The sequence below is a fragment of the Gracilinanus agilis genome, chromosome 2 (genome assembly GCF_016433145.1).
Source record: "Gracilinanus agilis isolate LMUSP501 chromosome 2, AgileGrace, whole genome shotgun sequence".
Classification (NCBI taxonomy): Eukaryota; Metazoa; Chordata; class Mammalia; order Didelphimorphia; family Didelphidae; genus Gracilinanus; species Gracilinanus agilis.
Window position 1 is genome coordinate 141,663,825 of NC_058131.1, and position 21,260 is coordinate 141,685,084.

General features: G+C 37.3%; 1 protein-coding gene across 1 annotated transcript in view; it reads left to right on the forward strand.

Annotated features, from left to right (window-relative positions):
- The window catches only part of RIN2 (Ras and Rab interactor 2), a 249,154-nt gene that overhangs the window by 125,583 nt on the left and 102,311 nt on the right, over positions 1 to 21,260 (forward strand). Inside the window, exon 3 of the mRNA XM_044663428.1 lies at positions 8,648 to 8,740. Within this exon, the coding sequence (XP_044519363.1) occupies positions 8,684 to 8,740 (57 nt within the window). The 5' untranslated portion in view covers positions 8,648 to 8,683. The remainder of the gene's footprint in view (positions 1 to 8,647; positions 8,741 to 21,260) is intronic.

Below are 21,260 nucleotides of genomic sequence, written 5' to 3' on the forward strand. Positions count from 1 at the left end.
TATGCCAATTCCGTTGTCCAGAGCATTAAAGGATCGTCAGTGAGATTTCTGATTATTTAAATATAATCATTCTAATAATTCATAACTAGAAGAATGTCTTGTAACTGGGGGTTTTCTAATACCAGTTTATTTTATTCCTTTAGTTCTAATTTTGGATGATCTATCTTTTCCATTGATCTATTTTCATATTTTTTAAAAATCTAGCTCTGGATCATTTTGATAACTATTACTTTATAGTAAAATTTGAGGTCAAGCAGTGTAATTCCCCCTTCCTTTTATTATTCATAATTCTCTTTCATATCTTCTCCTATTTTTTCTTCCTGATAAGTTTTATTGTCAGCTTAATTTTGAGAGATTAGTCTAATATATTGATTGGTATTCTGTTAAATCCCTAAATTGTTTCAGTAGTATGGGCCTTTTCAGAATTTTGACAATTCTAGATTGCACATTATATTATTTATTTCTCTCTTTATTTTAAATTTGATTTTTTGGTAGGTTAATGCCAAAACATTTTATGCCATTTGTCATTATTGCAAATTATATTTCTCTAATACTCTTTATTTTCTCATCTGTAAAATGAGTAGATTACATTAGACAATACCTTTTGTGATTTGTAGCTTTATGATTCTATCTGATAGTAAAAGTAGTGTAAGAGGGAAGCATGTATAACTATCTGTCATTCGTATTGTATTTTAAGGTTTACAAAATGCTTTACAATTATTATCCAATTTCATCCTCACAACAGTTTTTAAGGATAGGTGCTATTATTTATTCCCATTTTACAGATGAGAAAACTGAGGCAGATAGAGTTATTACCCAAAACCATAAAACTTATACGTGCCTATGGCTGAGTTTTAATTGGTCTTCCTGTGTTATAGTTTAAAAGTCTATCCACCAAAGCCTCCTAGCTCCTATGAATACAGACACACACATACACATTTGCACACATTGGGGAGGCTTATGTTCTTGGTATTTCTAGCTCATCTTAGAGACATTTCTAGCTATAAAGTTAATTTACAGGTTCTCATTTTACCTCCTATGTAACTATGTTCTGTATATTCGAATGTTGCCCATCTAATCCAACCTTCTTATTTAACAGAGGAATAACTAAGACTCAGAGAGACAAAAATAATTTGTCTATTGTCTCATAGTTAACAAATAGCAGAACCAGCACTTGACCCCAGAGACTTTGATTCCATATCCAGAACTTTTCCCATTTAACCACTGTGCCTCCCAACCCACCTTGAAAGTCTCATTCATTCCTGTGATGACATTCTTATCTCTACGAGTCAATTCTAAATTTCTGTTCCCAGTGAGCTTCAACCAATATCTCCAAAATCCTACAAGACATCTCTCTGCATTTGTCCTGCTAGTTCCTAAATTCAGCATGTCCAGAAAGATTTCCCTTCATCCTCAGTTTGCTCTCTTTTGACTTTCCAGTTCATATCTCTGAAGTATTGATGTTATCTCAGACTTGTCTTTTTCCCTTGTCTCTCTTATATAAGCTGATGGTGATTCCTGTCAATACTGATTTTTATATCTGTTCTCTATTCTCTACTCCTACTGTCACAACTCTAGTATAGTCTCTGATTAACACCCACCTGGCCTGTTGTACATAGTGCTACATATGTCAGAAATTTCATTAAAAAAATGTTCATCCCTTTCTTCTCTTTTTCTTCAAGTCCATCCTGTTGCTAGATTTCTTAAACATATATATATATATATATATATGCATATATCTAATCATGCTAATCCATTCGAATCTTTAGTGGCTACCTATTTGTTTTTTATTTGAAATTTTTGATTTAATTAATTTAGAATATTTTTCCATGGTTACATGATTCATGTTCTTTCCCTCCTGTAGCCAATGAGCAATTCTAGTGGCTACCTATTTCTTAAGTAAAGTTCAGACTTCTTTTCCTGACATTCAAGGCACTGAGTAACTGAGTAACACCCTCCTTCAGCAGTCTCATCCTTATAATCTATGGTTCAGATAAAACAGAATTTTTTGAGGTTGCCTAGACATGTCCAGGGATCTCCTGTCTTTGTAGTTTTGCTTACTTAGTTCCCTATACCTGGCATGTCCTCCTTCCCCCTCTGTGCCTGCTGACTTCCTGTGTTTACACCCACACTCAAATACCACCTTCTCCTTAAAGACTTTTTTTCCCTGATGTGTCCTATTGACAAAGATCTTTCCTTTCAAACATAGCACTTTTCTACAAATCTTTGTAATATATTATATCATATTTGCCATTATAGTTATCTGAATTTGCTTCTCTTCAATGTAGTTGAAACCAGTTCTTATTAATTTATATATATTTATATATAATATTATATTACAATATATACTTAATAAATTATAATATATAAGATGTATAATTATTAATAAATTATTATTAAATACCAGGCACTGTGCAAGATGCCAAGGATAAAAAAATAAAAATAGTTCCCATCATGATGGGCTATATGCGATCTAAATTATATATCTCCTTAGAGCTTAGCACACAGTGCTCTCCACATAGGAGGAGCTTGATAAATTCCCACATGAAGGAGAGAGGGAATGGATTAGTGATAGTTTGTTCCATGTCATATCTCTACACATCATTGAAGACATTGTGCTGGAGCAGCTGTCCTCTTTGCCAAATTATTAAAGACTACATATGCCCAGGGTGGGGGGGTGGGCATAATAGGAAGATAAAGAGGAAGCAGAACCGTTTTACTTGCTCCCAAATTATGAGAGCTAGAGAGCAAATACCAAATGATATCCTGATGATTTCATTATATATTATAACCAAACCCATTGCAAAATCACAAAACTGTTCTGCAGCATCTCTGAGCTGAGCCCCTGAAAAACAGATTAAAGGTAGGAATTAGTCCAAAGGAGCTCTTGAGCCCCCATATTGACAATTCTTCTGAGAATCATTCTCTGACTATTCCCATATTACATCCTATATAAACATTTATCCTATTTATAAACATTGTTCCTGTGTATCCAACTCCCTCCTTGTTCAAAAAAGAAACTAAAACATAGAGTGTTTTAGTAAATACTATGTATGTTGTACTCTGTTAGTAAACACTGTAGTATTACTTTTTTCATTTTATTGTTAGGACCTCTGAGGTATTAAACATGTAGGAGAAATATTCACAAACCCAGTGAAATAACAGTGGAGCTGGGAAACAAGTCATTTAATCTTGCTGCCTATAATTATCTGTCAAACAATGTTTTTATCTATCTAAGTTTTGAATTTTGCTTCAAATTTTCTAGAAAGGGAAGGGGAAGAAAGGAAGAGAGAGAGAGAGAGAGAGAGAGAGAGAGAAATTTTGGATATTGAACCAGTGAAAACCAGTTGCAGACAGGGATAAAGGATTTTTTTGGCACATTCACATAACATGAATCATAACTGGAATGCTAAGCTTGAGCCTGGAATGAATTTTTCTGTCCAATTTGCAAAATCCATGGAAGATAATCATAGAAACATTGACAGACCTGTAACTGTGTCTGTGCAAAGAACAGACTCTTTAAAACATTTCCCAGCTTACTTTACCTCATTTAATAAAGACCTAAACTTTGAAATCATATATATTTGGGGAGTGAAAGGGAAAAGTCTGTACATGCTATCCTGCTTGGGCCAATTTATAGGAACAGATGGAGAAAGATGATGCTCATTTCCCAGCCCTGGTCCTGACATGACAGCCTGGATAAATCAATCTCTTCTGCTCCATTGACCTTGAATGTAATGTTTGTAATTGTATTTACATGTTACTTATGTCCCAGAAAGGTACTATATAAAGACCTTCAGTATCAACTTGCCTTATTAAAAAAAGAGATTGGAAATAAGCCATTGCAATATGATCAAGGAAAACAGACACGGGTGAAGTCAGTTATATCTTATATGGGTGTGTGCTCAGGGTTGGTAGAAATGAATTCAGAAAGCTTTGTAGCAGAAAGTAAAAGATTGTTGAAAGAGATGAGAAGATTCTTTAGATGGAACTTTTTAATGGTTACCCCAGTAATACCTAACTAGCATTTGTGTAGATATCCTTTAAGATTTGAAAACACTTTTCAAATATTAATTTAATCAATCAATAAACATTTGTTAAGCACCTTTTAAGTGCCAGGCACTATGCCAAATGCTGGGGATACAAAAAAAAAGGGCAAAAGTCTCTGCCTTCAAGGAGGTTACAGTCTCAACCCTGGGAGATAGGTCCTTTTATTGTCCCCATTTTGAAGTTGAAGTAATTGAAGAAGTCAAAAGTTAAATGACTTGCCTAGCATCAGTGCAACTTGCTTGGACACTTATAATTAGGAAATATGTCTGAGAACAAATCTGAACTCGGGCCTTCCTGACTCTAGGTCTAGCACTCTATGCCCTGCACCATTTGCATCCAAATTAAATATGCATGGTAGGGATGGCACTTGTAAGCTGAGATTTTTAATATAATTTGAACTATTTCTTTGTTTTGATTTTATGCTTATAAGCTGATACAAATTGTGGGGGAAAGATGATATTTGAAAAATTGAAAATAAAAGAACAAAGAAGTACCTTAATTTAATTCAGACCTACAGCACTTTGTTCCTTTACTATTTTGGATTTCAGTGTTCTGGTGGGCAGTCAGCCAGGAAGAGAGAAAAATAAGAGAGATTTCACTGTTTTCACCTTAGGCCATTTCACGGTTTGTTGATTTGTGTGAACTGGAAATTCAAGAACTCACAGTTCTAATCCTTGCCTGTCCTTGATTTACTGGATACCCTGAGGTGTAGCACTTAACCTCAGCTCACCTCCTCCTTTTGCCTTACTCAAAAAGAATAAGCCATGGGACCCTCAGTGAAGTGGAAACTGAGTAGCAAGTTTGGTCACTGTGTCATTTTTTACAAAACTTAAGGAACCATTCAGTGCTTTACAGGGCAAAAAAATTCATCATCAGTGTATTTCAGGTGTATTTCACATCTCTCCATTCATAGAAGTAGTTTGGTCCACCCCAGAGAGAAATTGTGGGACTATTGAATGAATGGCTAGAACAGCAAAAGTATGCTCCCTGTCTTGGTCCTTTGGATCAGAGCAGAACAGCATGCTTAGTTCAAATACTTCAGTAGATTTATTGAAAGAGACATGGCAGCTTTTTGGTGGCCTTTAGCTCTGATTAAGTTGGTTTTTTTCGCTGGTGCCTACCATCTGGAAAAATCATTTGAATGCCTTATACTCCATATTCAAGAAGTAGTATTACCCTTCAAAGCACTGGAGAAATTAAAATCAAATGCTGTTATTAATGAAGAGAATTTACACAGGAACTCCAACATGGTACATTTTTGTTTCTTGAATCTAACCCATTATTATTCAGGCCTCAAATGAAAGTTGTGGGAAAAAGTATCTGGGGTCATTGATGGAAGGGAGAAAAATCTGAGATCTTTTAAAATTAAGTCCTTGGGGGCAGGTAGGTAATATGGTGGACAGAACACTGGGTTCAGGAAAACTCATGTTCATGAGCTCAAATTTATTCTCAGAAACTTACTAGCTGTGTGATTCTGCCCAAGTCACTTAACCCTATTTGCCACAATTTCTTCATCTGCAAAATAAACTGGAGAAGGAAATGACAAATCAAGAAAATGCCAAAATAGGGTCAAAAAGAGTTGTACTCAACTAAAATGATGTAACAACAAAGTTTCTTCCCTAATGAAAAGAAAGTTGGATTCAATTATAGGGTCCTAATTTATGGTAAGGAGGGTCCCTCAAATTAAGTCCTCATTAATGATCAACCCAAAACATAATAGCTTGAGGTTTGTGGTTGAATTTCACTTTTACAGTATAAACAATCCAATCCTTGAAGCAAAGTCCTCACTGCAACCCCTGGATTTTAAGAGCTTGATGCCCCCAAAAAAATGTTTTTAAGGAAATAAAGGGAGGGAAAAAAAGTAATTTTGTTTTTACTGACCTGCTGGTCTCCATTTAATTCTACTGAGCTTGATTCTTGCTTTACCAGGAATTTACATTGTTGCTCTAAAATCAAAGGCCTTTTTAAAAATAACTTCCTGTTTCTTTATACCTGGGACCAGGTTTTTTTCAGCTCAATTCATCAAATATTTATTGCCTATAGATCTAAGAATATGATGTGCTACAGAATGGGATTGAGAAGCATAACCCCTGCTCTTATGGAGCTTAAAGCCTATTAAAGAACAAACACATACAGAGATAGCCTATCCTAATGTGGCTCAGCTTGCCTTTCTATACTTATTTTTACTTTGCTTCCACTCATGCATCTGTGAATAAAGAGCTGCTCTTGGAGCCAGGAAGACCAGGTTTCAAATCCCACTTGTAAGTTCAGTTTGGTGAATTGAGGCATATCTTTATCTCTTAGGTATTTAATGAAAATCATGTAAAACATTTAACTTCTGAAATACAAACACAGCTCCATAATAATAGGTGAAACAGCTTCTTGTCATGCCTCATCAAAAAGAGTTAGGAATTGGAAAAAAAAAAAAAAAACTTTCTGAACAGACCTGAGACACTTAGGTCTAGAAGAGAAATGATTCCCTTTCCCAGTCTTACTCACTGGTTATTTGGCTCTTTGAAGGCCTAAATTAAGTAGCACTCCAATGTCTGCTAGGAAAAAAAATAGAGAAAGGCAGCCAGCTTGGTTGGAATCAGCTTATGCTCTTTCCCAGAGTACCTCTGTGTGTCAGTGGATAATTCTACCCTACCAAAGGTTACTGGGTGGATCCTGTCCTGTTCTTAATCTTGAACATGGCATTACACTTTCTCTTTGGCATCTCTTCAACATATGGACTTCCCAATTAAATGATGAACTTCAAAGGGCTCAGAATTTGGTCTCATTTCAGATGTTGAGTTGAATAATCTGAACCTCTGGAGTCAGCAAAATTGGACTAGAAATCCAAACGAGTTTCCTCGGGAGATTTTTGGAACTTTGGCTTTTGTCCCAGCTGGATCACCGAGTGGAAAGAAATACAGAAAGACATTTCAGAACCTTTAAAGAGACTCAGTTAAATTGCTAAAAATGGGTAAAAGTTCAGGAAGGATGGGTGGGTGGATTCTATTTATTTCCTTAATGGGTGTTCACCTATCATCTCATAAATACAAGTGAAAATGGACATGCCAGTAGCAGGGGGCTGACATCCCCAACAAGTCATCTAAGCTAGCTAACTGCTCACTCTCAAGACAGTCCTCTAGTAACTTTATTTCTGCTTTTATATGCTTTGAAACATTTTAACTCTGCCTTCGTCCTCTCTTTTGTCCAGCTTGGCTCTCCTTAGCACTGCCAATAATGGAAACAAAGCTGTTCCAAACCCCTTCAGTCAACTGGTAATGCAGCTGGTGCTGCCCCTTTTCCCACTACAGCTGGGACACTTTTAACTTGAAGGAGTTTTACTTTGAATTACATTTAGGGTCTTTCCACTGTAGTCATCAGAGTTTAGATGGATTCCCTCAAGCTGTATATATTATCTCAACTCGAATATGCAATGGGGCAAAATGATATTTGTCTTTGATTAAAGTGATAGTCTGATAGATCACTTTTATCATTATCATGGTACCTTTTCACCATTGTATTTTAAGTAAATTGGGGGAAAAAAACCCTGATTCTAGGCTCATCAAAGGAAATGGGCATGGATTAGGGAGAACATGTGTTTTGCCATGTGTATCCATGTCTGTGTGTTTTATAGGAAGGGAAACTGAAAGCTTTTTGAAAACTAAACCGAGGACATGGTTAGAAAAAATTTTAAACCAGAATAATTAGTCATGTTGTTCAAAGATGTATGGTTGTCTTACCTAAACATTTACGTTATGTTGTGTCATCCTGTATAAAATGCTCTTGGAGAATGACATGGGTTCAAATTCTGCTGTTATTACCTGAATGCCCTGAGCAAGTCTTGAGGCATTGGTTCTATATCTCTGTGTAAAAAATCCCCCCTTCATTTTCATGCAAACAGTAGTTTTCTTCCTGGTTTATCATTAGCTTTTTTGCATGGATGTCCACTATTTGGTAGTGGATGGGTACTCACAACAGTGGACAGTTGATAAATGAAAGCAGTTCATTACTTCAATATAATATCACATTTCATTTAAATCTCCCAACTTTTGAGGTAATAAAACTAGTTTCTTTCCAAGTAGCATCCTTAAGGTTTTTGCCTGGATTATTAATTAAAATCAAGTATGACCTTTCTCCTGACTCTAGGTATACAGTGCTGGTCATTCTTTAGCCTTTCCCCCCCTCAAATTAGCTCCATTAAATCTGTAATCTTTGGGAGCAGTCAGTAGTGACATCTAACATTTGTCCTATTTGTACTTTAGATGGAGGTCAAGCAAACAAACAAAGACATCATTATGTTTCGGCATTTTCTCCTTTCAAACAAGTACATTAAGAATACTCAGAGATACATTATGTCAGTTGGAAAGGGGGGCGGGGGTGGGGTGGGAGAGAAGGGGAACTACTTAGTAGCCATGCCTTTTGAAGCAGAATGGTTACAGGAAATAATAGACGAAAAGGATATGGAAGGGCTTTGGTGGGAAATAAATGGCACTGTGTTGTTGACGGAAGAAAGATCTTGGCAGAGCTGTTGTTGTGACTGTTCCTGTGGCTTAGAAAGGAATTTCCTACAGACTGGACTAACCATTAAAAATGTCTCTCCTCTTAGGAGTCTGAAGTGCACAGTGGAACCTGCCTGGGGAGAATGGCCTCTTTGACAATGGCTGCCCGTTGTCAGGACAAGAGAGGAAGCTTCTTTAAGGTAAAGGGAAGCTTTGCTTCAACTCACTCATTGCAGGATGTCCCCTTTGCTTTGCAAATGGAGGTCTGCATTCAGTCCTTGCCTGACTCCCAGCCACAAAAGGAATTCCCGGCGCTTTCTGCTGAGCTTGGTTCCTTCACACAGCTGCTCTTTGTTATCCTGCTTTACAATAGTTTGGGGTTTTTTTTTCTATAATTTAATATATCAACATAAACATAACACACATGGCTGAGGCTGAAAGGAGATGCAGTTATATGACATTTATTCTATGAAACTTTATTTGTAAACTGGTAACTTTTTACCCCCTTGTGTTTGACAGTTTTATAAGGGAGCCTGCTTAAAATCTGGCTTTCTTTCATATGTGTATGGGCAGTAGGCAACTTATATTAACTGCCCCAACATCCATAATGATAATGATGAGCTTATCTCACAGATGAGATAAGGGAACTCCTCAAATTTCACTGACTGTTCAATGAGATAAAAAACAAAATGGATATGTATTGGGAGGTTTTTTTAAAGAATTGTGAACAAAAGAATTGTGCAAGGTAGTTTTTTTGGTTGTCTTAATTTTTTTTTAACTTAAGATGCTCATTTGATCATTTCTAACCTGGAGATCAGAATGAGAATTTTTAGGAAAAATCTGACACGAATAGGTCTTGGCAATGACCTACTAATGTCAGCTCATGAGAAGGAAATTCAGAAAGTGGTCTTGTGTTTTAATGATAACTTTTCTTTGATTATCTTTGTCATCTTTGCTAAGAAAAAGAATCTATGTTTAGTTATTATGCCTGTCCTACATGTTATAATGCTCTGATGCCTCCTTTAGGTAGTAATAATAACTTACATTTATATAGTCCTTTAAAATTTGCAGAATTTGGGGGGCAGCTGGGTAGCTCAGTGGAATGAGAGTCAGGCCTAGAGACAGGAGGTCCTAGGTTCAAACCCGGCCTCAGCCACTTCCCAGCTGGGTGACCCTGGGCAAGTCACTTGACCCCCATTGCCCACCCTTACCAATCTTCCACCTATGAGACAATACACCGAAGTACAAGGGTTTAAAAAAAAAATTTGCAGAATTCTTTGCATGCATACAGCCTAAAAATATCTTTGTCAGGTAAACATTGTATTATTTCTCCATATTATAAATGAAGAAACTAAATCTTAATGAGGTTAAATGATTAAGTCACATGGCATTTGGTCTTAAGAAACTCAGAGTATTATTGATTTTTCTTTTATTTAGTTCCTTTTGAATCTAACCTTCACAGCATCACTACAAAATAAGAAAGATAGAGGCATAGAAGGGTCAAGACAACAGAATAGACCAAAGATAGTATCAGAGATTATCCTCCATTTCTCATGACCCATCTTCCTGGTGTCTACATTGCTTACTTGGCCAAAGAGATCTTATTTGACCAGGGGTCAGCAACGTATGGCTCTTGAGCCATATCTGGCTCTTTTGAGGGCCAGATATGGCTCTTTCTGCAGGAGCCATAAAGTTAATTTTTTTTCAGGCACTGTTACAGGAGCGTGCCCTGTGAGCACTGTACGGCTCTCACAAAATTACATTTTAAAAACTGTGGCGTTTATGGCTCTCGGCCAAAAAGGTTGCCGACCCCTGTATTTGACTATTAACACATAAACAGGGATTTTACTAGTCAGTTACTAATTTTAACTGCACAAATAAACAATGATAACCATAAAATATATTTTGTTGTTGACATGTTGTTACTGTCTTTGTTCATGAAGCTATCTATAAGGATGAAGTTAATTGCTTTCTCAAAGTTAATTAAACCAACATGAATTTGCCACTTAGTACTTAAAGAGCAAGTAGCTCTTATTCTTGGGCAATGACTCACAAAATGTGGTCTAGGATATCTAGCGGTACACAAATCCCTTTCAAGGGATCAGTGAGGTCAGAGCTATTTTCATAATAATAATGTGTTTTAATTTCTAATGTAATAATATTGACAAATTATAAACCATACAAATAAAAGCTCGTATAAGGGGGAATCTTAAGTTTTTAAGGTCATTAAAGGGTCCTGAGACCAAAAAAATTTGAAAGCCACTCTTCTGGATTTTGAATAGACCTGAGGGTGAAATCCTTAAGTGAAATATTGATGTTGCTGAAATATTTTGTCATGAAACAAAAACCATGTTTCAGAACCGAGGTATAAAATTGATCCGCAGACCACATTCCCATCCACCCAGCAACACTCCCAAATTAAATCAGATTAAAACATAACTGGGAACTGTTTAGTAAAATAAACAGAAATTCAATAAAATATAGACAATATTAAATTGTAGTTTTCAAAGTCAAGTTATGGCTTACAGGTTGACACCACTATTACAGAATAATATAGAATCCAGGTGGATTATGACAAAAGTGGACTTTTCAGGATCATAATATTTCAATGCATCTTCCACCTTTCATGCTGTCCTAGTGTGCTTTAATAAAAACTAATGCTATCAGTGTGTAAAATATTTTGTTTTATTTTTGATTCAAGGATGAATTCATTCTATAAATTTCTTGATTATCAGTATCATTTACTTATATAGCCTTTGCCATTTATCTCTTGCTTCAGGTAAAATTGAAATTAGCCAGTTAGGGTTTCTGGATATTATGTATCTCTGAAATCCAAAGATGATCATTTGAACCGTTCCCTTCTCAGTATTTTTTCCCAATATTCCTAACAAGAGTTATAAGGGTTGACTTATGTCCCAACTTCTCCCTTTCATCTCCTTCCTAAAATAGATGAAATAAGAATAAAGGGCCAGGATTATAGAAGCCCTATTACCTTCCCTTGGTTAACTGAGAATATACTGCACTTATCATTCAGGTAGAATCAGCCATTAAAAACTTTAAAACAGATGTGCAAAATCTTATCTTTCCTCAAATAAGTTACAAGACAGAAGATTTCATTTCCCCAAAAAGAGATGGTGGGAGTAGTAACTTTAAAAATTATGGAAGACACTCCAGACCAAAGATACTTTAGAGATAATGCTGGAAAGAAGAATTGGGGCCACATTGTAAAAGACTTTGGATGCCAGGCTAAGGAATTTGGATTTCATCAGATAAGCAGTAGGAAATTATTTAAGTTCTTTTATAATATAAATCTTTGGGACTTAGTTATAAATTATAGTTATGTACTATATCATCACGAAAGCAGTTTCATAAGAAAATGTAGTGTCCAGGGTGGGAAAAGACCTAGAAACTATCAACTAAAATAATAATATACAAGGGTCACGAAGTGAATGGGCTCCCTCTAATTTTAGCTTTCTTTTACCTCCCCCTCCTCACCAACACACCAAGTCCTGTCAATTCTCCCTCAGAAATGTCATTAGCATCTTTCCATTTTTCATTGTTACCACTATAGTTCTACTCAAATCTTCCCAACACTGACTTTGACTTTCTGGACTTCAAAACTGTACCTTCTCTACTGCTGGCTCATCATGGGACTCTGCTAAGATTAGGAACTAACCCTAACCCTCCTTCCCTCCAGGCTTAGTCTCCCTGGAATATTCCTCTGAGAGACCTGCCCCACATCTTATTTTTATTTCAGTGAATTGTTCCTGGCAGCCCAGGCCAGCCTTCCTTTTTTTCTCCTCTGGGCCTAGTCCCTGACTTTCTGAACTCCAAAATCATGCCCCTGTACTGGGTATTTTCCTTTTTCTTCCTCTTTTCCTCCCTTTCTTCTTATCCTTCTTTCCCTTCCTTCCCATTTCAGCTTCCTTATTTGTTTTGTCTTCCCCATTTGGAATATAAGCTTCTTGAAGGCAGGGACTATTCTTTCTGCTTGCATTTATATCTCTAGTGCTTAGCCTAGTGTCTGGAATATATTAAGTGCTTAGGAAATGGTTGTTTCCGCCTTTCCTTCTTCCTCTCTACCTTCTTTCTTATCACTTCTCTGTACTATTACAGTAACCTCTTAATTAGTCTCCCCCGTCAACTCACTCCTCCTCCATCTTTCACAGCACTATAGATTGTCTTAAGACACTCTTTTGATCCTATGACCCTATTCAAAATTTCAAATATGCCCTGTTGCATGCATAAGTCTTGACCCTGGCTTTCAAGGTCCTCCAAACTGGCCCTAAACTACCTTTACAGGCTAATATTCCACTGTTCTCTTACAGGACCCTATGCTCTACTAGAATTGCTCTCCTGTTCTATTTGCTATCATCCCTCATCTCCACCTACTGAAATCATACCAATCCCACTTAACTCAGTCAATAAGCAGACTATAAATATTTATTAAGGACTATATGTCAGGCATTGTGCTAGGTGCTGGAGAGGGAGAGGGGGAGAGAGAGAGAAAGAGACTGCCTCAAGAAGCTTACAGTCCAATGGGGAAAGACAACCCATAAAAGGAAGCTAAAAAGGGGTGGTGATGGGTGGGCAGAGTTATTGGAGAAGGGGGAAAGTATACAGTGCAGGGGCATGATGGAGAAGTTCATAGAAATGCAACCTGGAAGGAAATGAAGATATGACTGGCCTGAGTGCCATCCTTAAATGGAGATTCTGGGAGGACCTCTTCATACTACCCTTCAGTTAGAGAGCTAGAGGATACTGAAGAATTGTGAAATGATCTTTCGAGATCATGAATTTCCTGGAGATAGATGGACAACTCCAAAGGAGTAAAACTGGGAGGGAAATAAAAATCAATCCTATCTCCTTCATGAAATATCTTTGATATCATACTAATTATATCTCCTTCCTCTGAACTTCTACTAATACTTATTGACTTTACTATTTACATTCACAATGTACCCAATGTGTACATATATCTTGCATTCAACAAACATTTATTAAGCATCTATTGGGTGCAAAGATTCAAAGTTGAGATGACATTATCCTGAACCCCATGGAACTTATATTCTAGTCTTATTGTTGTTGTTATTCAGTTGACTCCATTTGGGATTTTCTTGACAAAAACATTAGAGTGGTTTGCCATTTCCTTCTCCAGCTCATTTTACAAATGAAAAAACTGAGGTAAACAAGGTTAAGTGTGACTTGCCTATAGTAACACAGCTATTAAGTGAGGTTAGATTTGAACTCAGATCTTCCTGACTCCAGGCCCAGTACTTTATCTCCTGTGCCACCTAGTTGTCCCATTCTCATTTTTTACAATATGTTATATACCATCTTGTATAAAACAGATGTCCCCTCAGTGATGTTGTAAGCTTTCTCATAAAGTGTACACACACACACACACACACACACACACACACACACTCTCTCTCTCTCTCTCACACTCTCACACTTAACCTTTTAACAAATGTGAAACTACTGAAGTATAAGTTTGAATATACTGTCAGTTGGAATGACTCTTCTATGATGTTTTACTCAGTTCTTTTGGAGAGTTAGACATTGTGAGAGATTCCTTTGGGAGTAATACAAGGATGTGACAGGTTGAAATTATAGTTACCAATAATATTTTTATTTTATCATTTTTTAATATTTTAAGCTCCTATTGGGCAGGAGCCATTTTCTGTATTTCTTTGTATCACTCACAATGTCCCACTCAGTGACTTTTCCAATAACTATTTTGACTAAAAGAATAAATGAGCAAATGAATAATGAATAAATAAGAATAAGAATCAGAAGAAAATTGTGAGAGGAGGTACAAAAACTCATCTAGACTTTTTTTCCCAAACAAGGAAGAATCTCAGAATAAAGGAAGAATGATAACATTTGGTACCTACTAGAGACTCAGTGCATTTAAATCAGCTCAGTGTTGGAATGATTAAATGCTTTTAATCTTGAATGAAGCTTACTGAATAGCATGAAATGGTATTGATATTCTTCATCAGGGCATAGTTTGTACTCTGAAGCTCCTTTACTGCGTAGAGAAGTTTTACTGGTTCCCCATGGATGTCTGAGTGTGCTAGATTTCAGGGGATCAAGATGGGGGATTCAGGTCTCAATAAAGAAATGGGGAAAAGAACCCCAATAGAGCATGGGTTTTGATGGAAAGAAGAACCCCTGGGATTTGTTACAATAAGAGAAACCAAAATTGTTTAGTTGGCGGTGTTGTGAGATTATTTAGCTATTAATTTAGTATTAGTGTTGGACTTAGCAGGAAGGGCTGGAGAATTCCAAGATGGAATGGGGAAGCAGGAAGTGGCTTGCACTCACTGAGAAGGACTCCATGGTGACAGTTACAAGCAGTAACTGATTCCTTGGGAGACCTAAGAGTTTGTGGAGTTGCACCCTGATTCCCTGGGATCCTGGAGTATGGTGAAGGTTGGAAGCAGAGGACATCTATCCTGCACAACAGCACTGAGTAGGGAGTGATCTGCGATCTGGTGGACAGCTTGCAGGCTCCTCACCCTACTGGGCTGCTTTGGACCATCAGTTCTGGAGGAGTTGGTTCTTGGCATCCTGAAAACATCTCTGGACTCTACTGTGAGGATTCCCACTCCAGTCCTGTTATTCTCTGGGCCCTGCTTGGCTTAGGTCTTAGTTTAGTGTAGTCAAGTCCTTCCCTTGTCCCTGTGGTTTGCCCTTAGCTTTTAAGTGTAGTAAACCCTATTCCCATCCTTAATCTTAGTTTGTCCTTGATTAAATGTGTTGCCTTAACTTATAAACTCCTGCCTTTATTTTGCTGATTACCATAGGCCTAATCTTGGTGCTTCAGAGTGGCAGTTGGACCTAACAGCCTATACAGTAATAGACACCCCTTTGCTGTTAAACTTTAGTCTCCCTACTTGTTGGGCCCCTTCCTGTCATTCCTGTCTCTCTTACCCCAGTGCGAACCCACAAATAATAATAATAGTTAACATCCCTCCAATCCTCCATTACATTGGAGAGTGAGGAATCTCTGGAATAGTATGCTAATGTCTAATCTCATCACAGGAAAGTTGCAATGGTAACCATAAATAGCTGTTAAAAGTCAGATGAAGGGGCAGCTAGGTAGCCCAGTGGATAGAGCACTAAGCCTGAAGTGAAGAGGAGTTGGGTTCAAATGTGACCTTAGATACTTCTTAACTGTGTGACTCTGAGCAAATCACAACTAATTACCTGGCCCTTACCACTCTTATGTCTTAGAATTGATGCTAAAACAGAAGGTTAGGGTTTTTTTTAAATAGATAAATAAAAAATAAAAGGGGTTGAATGAAAGGTCGACCTCTGACCCTGTAAAAGCAGTAGCTGACAGATGCATGGAATGGCCAGGATGAGGAACTTAAAAGAAGTTTGGATCAACAACAGACTTCTTGTGATTGGGTGTGTCCCAAGAACTGAGGGTCAGATTCTGTCTGCAAATGGAAAAATATCCAAGTGTATGAATCTAAATAAATTATCTTAGAATCAGTAGAATCAGAATTTTAAAGCTATAAAAGAGGCCTTAGAGATCATCCAGTCTGTTACAGGTGAGGAAATAGCACCAAGTTCAATGAACAGCTAAGCCTAAATTTACAAAATCAATTCCTTTTTTTTTAAACCCTTCTGCCTTAGAATTGATACTAGGTGGGGCAGCTAGGTAGGTCAGTGGATTGGGGGCCAGACCTAGAGATGGAAGATCCCATGTTCAAATCTGGACTCAGAAACTTCCTAGCTATGTGACTCTGAGCAAATCACTTAACTTCAATTGCCTAGCGCTTGCTGTTCTTCTGCCTTGGAACCAATACTAAATATCAGTTCTAAAATGGAAGGAAAGAATTAAAAAAAAAAAGAATTGATACTAGGTAATGGTTCCAAGGCAAAAGAGCAATAAGAGCTAAGCAATTGAGGTTAAGTAACTTGCCCAGGGACACACAGTTTAGAAAGTATCTGAAGTCAATTTTGAACTCAGGACCTCCCACCTGTAAGCTTGACTCTCAATCCACTGAGCCAGCTACTTGTTCCCCAAATCAGTTTTTAATCTGATTTTTTATAATGAGAGATTTGCATTGTCCTACTATGAGCTGTTTCTCCCCCCTTCCCCTGCCACCCATAGTCTATACCTGTACTTCTAATTTAATCAATGTGTGGAATTCCCCATGTAGAAACTTCTCCCATTGATTTAGATTGGCAACCCATTTGTGACTTGCAGGGTTAGAGAATTTCCTGGGACACTGATAGCCATGGTCCTAGAGGACCACATTCCATGGTCATCCTGCTGATATGTATCCGAGATACGACTCACACACAGGTTACCTTATCTTCAAGCTCACCTTGTCTCTTGCCTTTCTATCACCAAATCCTTATTCTTGAAAGGTATATACTCTTAGAAAGAAGACTGCTAGGGAGCAGCTGGGTAGCTCAGTGGATTGAGAGCCAGGCCTAGAGACAGGAGGTCCTAGGTTCAAATCTGGCCTCAGACACTTCCCAGCTGTGTGACCCTGGGCAAGTCACTTGACCCCCCCCCCTTGCCTACCCTTACCACTCTTCCACCTATGAGCCAATACACAGTATACACAGTATTGACTCCAAGACAGGAAGGAAGGAAGGAAGGAAGGAAGGAAGGAAGGAAGGAAGAGAAGACTGCTCCTAATGAGGAGGGACATTCAATGACACCACGGCAAAAGGCTAGTTTTTTGTTTTGTTTTGTTTTTTGATAGCGTGTGTTTGTCATCAGCTTTCACTTCCCTGGTTTTCGCAGGAGAGCTGGGCAGTCTTTATTACCCTGACCAATCCCTCTTCTGCCTTTGCAACCCCCTAGTCTGTGGGGAAATATTCTGAACTTCATAGTATCATAAACAAACCAGGGTCATTTGAGGATCTAGTTAAGCAGCTGTAATAGTTCTCAATTTGGGGACTGTTCTGCTCATTGTTATAGGATGTTTAGATAACCGAGAGCACCACCATTTGGTTAAATGGCTAATTATATTTCATTTAAATCATGAAAATATTTCTTTGATAAATAACATGAGCCTACCCTTATTATAAGCAAAGCCAATAAATAATAATGTAGAATTATATGGCAGATAAATTGACACTGTGATAATATACTTTTTAGCCTGTGGATCTTTTAAATGGCAAATTACTTCAAGATCTTCAAAATACAATCCCATTTTAAAAATCCAGGAAGTCATTTGTTATTAAGGAGGTACCCCTGTGTAAATGCCAGCGTACGTCCATTTGTTTCTCTAAACCCTAAATAATCCCAAAAACTTGTTTGGAACTCTTTGAGTTTTTCTTGGGAACTGTTTAAGTTTTTCTTTGAATAAGAATTCATTTTATTGTATATACAGCTAACTCTCAACTGCCCAAGATACCAGGGAACAGACCTAAAGAAGGAATTGAAATTCATAGGTAATGTGAAAAACTCATCTTTACTAATCCAAACCTTTACCCAGAGATACCAAGGAGTAAAAGGGATTTATTTGTTTGATTTCCAATCCCTTTTATGTCCTTTGTAGAAACTCTGGGCAGTGTTCAAAAGAGCATCGCTGCCAAAGGATCAGACAGCCAAAGAACTTAGAGTTGGAAGAGACTTTAGACATCATCTAATATAACTTTCCACCATAGGCGGATAGTCTTCTGACATCTACCTTCCAAAATATTTTTCCTCATAAGAAAATCCAGTCTATTTTTGGAAAGCTCAAATTGGTAAGTTCTTCTGAGCTAAAAGCTGCCTCTATTTAAATTCTACCCATTTCTCCAAGTTCTACCTTCTGTACTACATAAAATGTCTGATCCCTTTTCCACATGGCATGCCTAGAAATATTTAAAGACAAGAGACAGCTATGTGGTGCAGTAGTTAGAGTGTTGGATTTGGAGTCAGAAAGACTTGGGTTTGCATCCTGCCTCTGGCATTTCCTGGTTGTATGACTCTGGACAAGTCACTTGGCTTTTGTCATCTTCAGTTTCCTCATTTGAAAAATGTGAAATAGAATGGTACCTACCTCACAAGGTTGTTAATCAAATGAGATAAAATATGTGGTAGGGGAAACATGTGTATTATGTAGTTAAAGAAAGACTTCATAACTCCCATAAGCCTTCTCTTTTATACTCAATTCTTTCAGCATTTCATTAAATGGAATGGTTTCACTCCATACCTCTTAGTCACCCTCTTTTGGATGATCTCAGATTTGTCAATGTCATTTTTAAAATGAAATATCTAGATTTGAACATTGTCCTCATAGACTGAGACCTTAAATGTCATTTAGTCCAGTACCTTAATTTTTCAGAAAAGCAGACTACCACTCAGGGAAAGTGTGTGACTTGCCCAAGGTCACACAACTGGTAGCAAAGCTAGGATTTTAACACAGTCTTCTAACTTGATATAGAACAAAATGGATTCTTACTCACTTGAAGAATTCCAGACAAGTTTTAGGATCTATTTGGGGCTAATTTAAACAAATGGACTTCATCTGGTATTCATACATGGGTATTTTCTCAACTCTAAACTCTTTCTACTGCAATTGGCAAAAGTTAATTAATGGTAATAATAACACAGTTGGACTATTACCTTCCTTGTTCTAGATTTTGAGTCTTGGAACCTAAGTTGGCATTAACTTTTCTGACTGTTCGCTTCTTTATTAACTGTAGCATAATTGTATTAGTAATCTAAAAATTTTTTTATGTCTGTAAATATAAAGCTACAAATTCTGAGTGACTTCATATATGACAGCAGTTTGGCCTCTTCTAATTATTTGTGATGTGCTTTTTCCCCCTGAAGTAAACTCTTTATTGTATTTTCATAGGATCATGCAGTTAGAAGAGATCTTTAAGATCATTTTGCAGTTAAACTTCTTCATTTTACAGATAAGTATACTGAGGCATCAGGGCAGCTAGGTACAATGGATAGAATACTCAGCCTGCAGTCAGGAAGATTTGTCTTCATTAGTTCAAATGTGGCCTCAGACACCTATTAGCTGTGTGACCCTGGGCAAGTCACTTCACTCTGTTTGCCTCAGTTTCCTCATCTGTAAAATGAGCTGGAAAAGAGAATGGCAAGCCACTCAAACATCTTGGCCAAAAAACACCAAATATGTTCACAAAGGGTCAGAAACATTGTAAAACAACTGAACAACAACAATCTTCTGAAGATTAGAGAGATTAAATAATTGTGTCTCAGGTCACACAACTCTTTAGTGGCAGACCCAAGACTAGAACCCAGATCTCTGCCATTTTTTCATAAATGTTCAATCAATCAGCCAAAATTTAATGTTTCTTTTTGCCACATGCTCTAATCTTATCAAACACTGACCACATGTTCAAGACTCTGGATGCATAGGAATACCATTATGATTGGATAAAAATTTTTATTACCTTTTCTAAAAAAAAGAAATAAGATGTCATTATATTTGGGTAGTGGGTACCCATCCATCTTTATTTCCATTCTATTATTGAATATGTTTTTTGCAAATACCAACCACCCTTTGTTAAGTGTACACTCAATGAAAGAAAAGTTTCCCAACCAATAATAAGAGCAATCCCAATGTAGAATGGACTACCTTTCAACTGAGTTATTAGATGAAAGTGGAAGAACCACTCATTGGGGATGGTATACATGGGAAAATTAGTCAGATACAGGTTGATCTCACTGGCTCTGGGCTCCTTTCTACCTCCAAGATTTTTTTGTTTCAATTAAACAGTACAAAGCAATCTGCTGGCTCTGGACTGAAGTGGTTCCTGTCCTTAGGAGATTTTATATTGTAGTCATAGAGAAAAGTTATAAATTTGAGGGGGGGAAAGTCAATAACAAATATGGTGTTGATATTGTAGGAAATCATAAGAGGAAGTCATTATCAAAGGCTGGACAGGAGTTGGAAATGAACTGGGAGAAGTGGGGCTTGAGATAGGCTTTGAAAGAAAGGATGAGATCAGAGAAACTCTATTAAACTTGGGTTAGAAAAGCTGCTTCAGCTCTGCCTATATTCTCCAGATCCCCAGGAACTTCCTATCTCCATTGGGCAGAAGGATATCATCTGTGCCCACTCTTCCCTGGTAGAAAAACTAGGTCAGTGACAGGAATAATAAATCAGTAACAATTTATGGAGTATCCATCAGCACTGTACCAGGTACAATGTGGAAAAGAGAAGTCACAGAATACAGAGTACCTTTTCTCAAGGATCTTAGTGTCCAGTTGGAGAAATCAAACTAATACATGAAATACTAAATATATATGACAAAAAGACATAAGCATATTCTGTATTGTATGGTAAATGCAACTGATAGGTACTAAAGACTAAGATACTAAGTGGGTAGATAGAACACTGGGCCTGGAGTTGGGAAAATCTGATCTCCAATCTGGCCTCAGACACATATTAGTGGTGTGACTTTGGGCAAGTCATTTAACCTCAGTTTCTTCACCTATAAAATGGGGACAATAATAACCCCTCCTTCAGAGAATGTTGTGAGGATCATATGAAATAATAATTATAAAGCTCCCAGCACATAGTAGGTGCTTAAAGTACTTATTCCCTTTCTTTCCTCCTTTGTTTTGTTGACGATCAGTCATTTTCAGTCATATTTGCCTCTTAGTGACCCCTTTTGGGGTTTTCTTGGCAAAGATACTGGAGTGATTTGCCATTTCCTTCTTCAGCTCATTTTATAGATAAGGAAACTGAGGCAAATAGGGTTAAGCAGCTTGTCCAG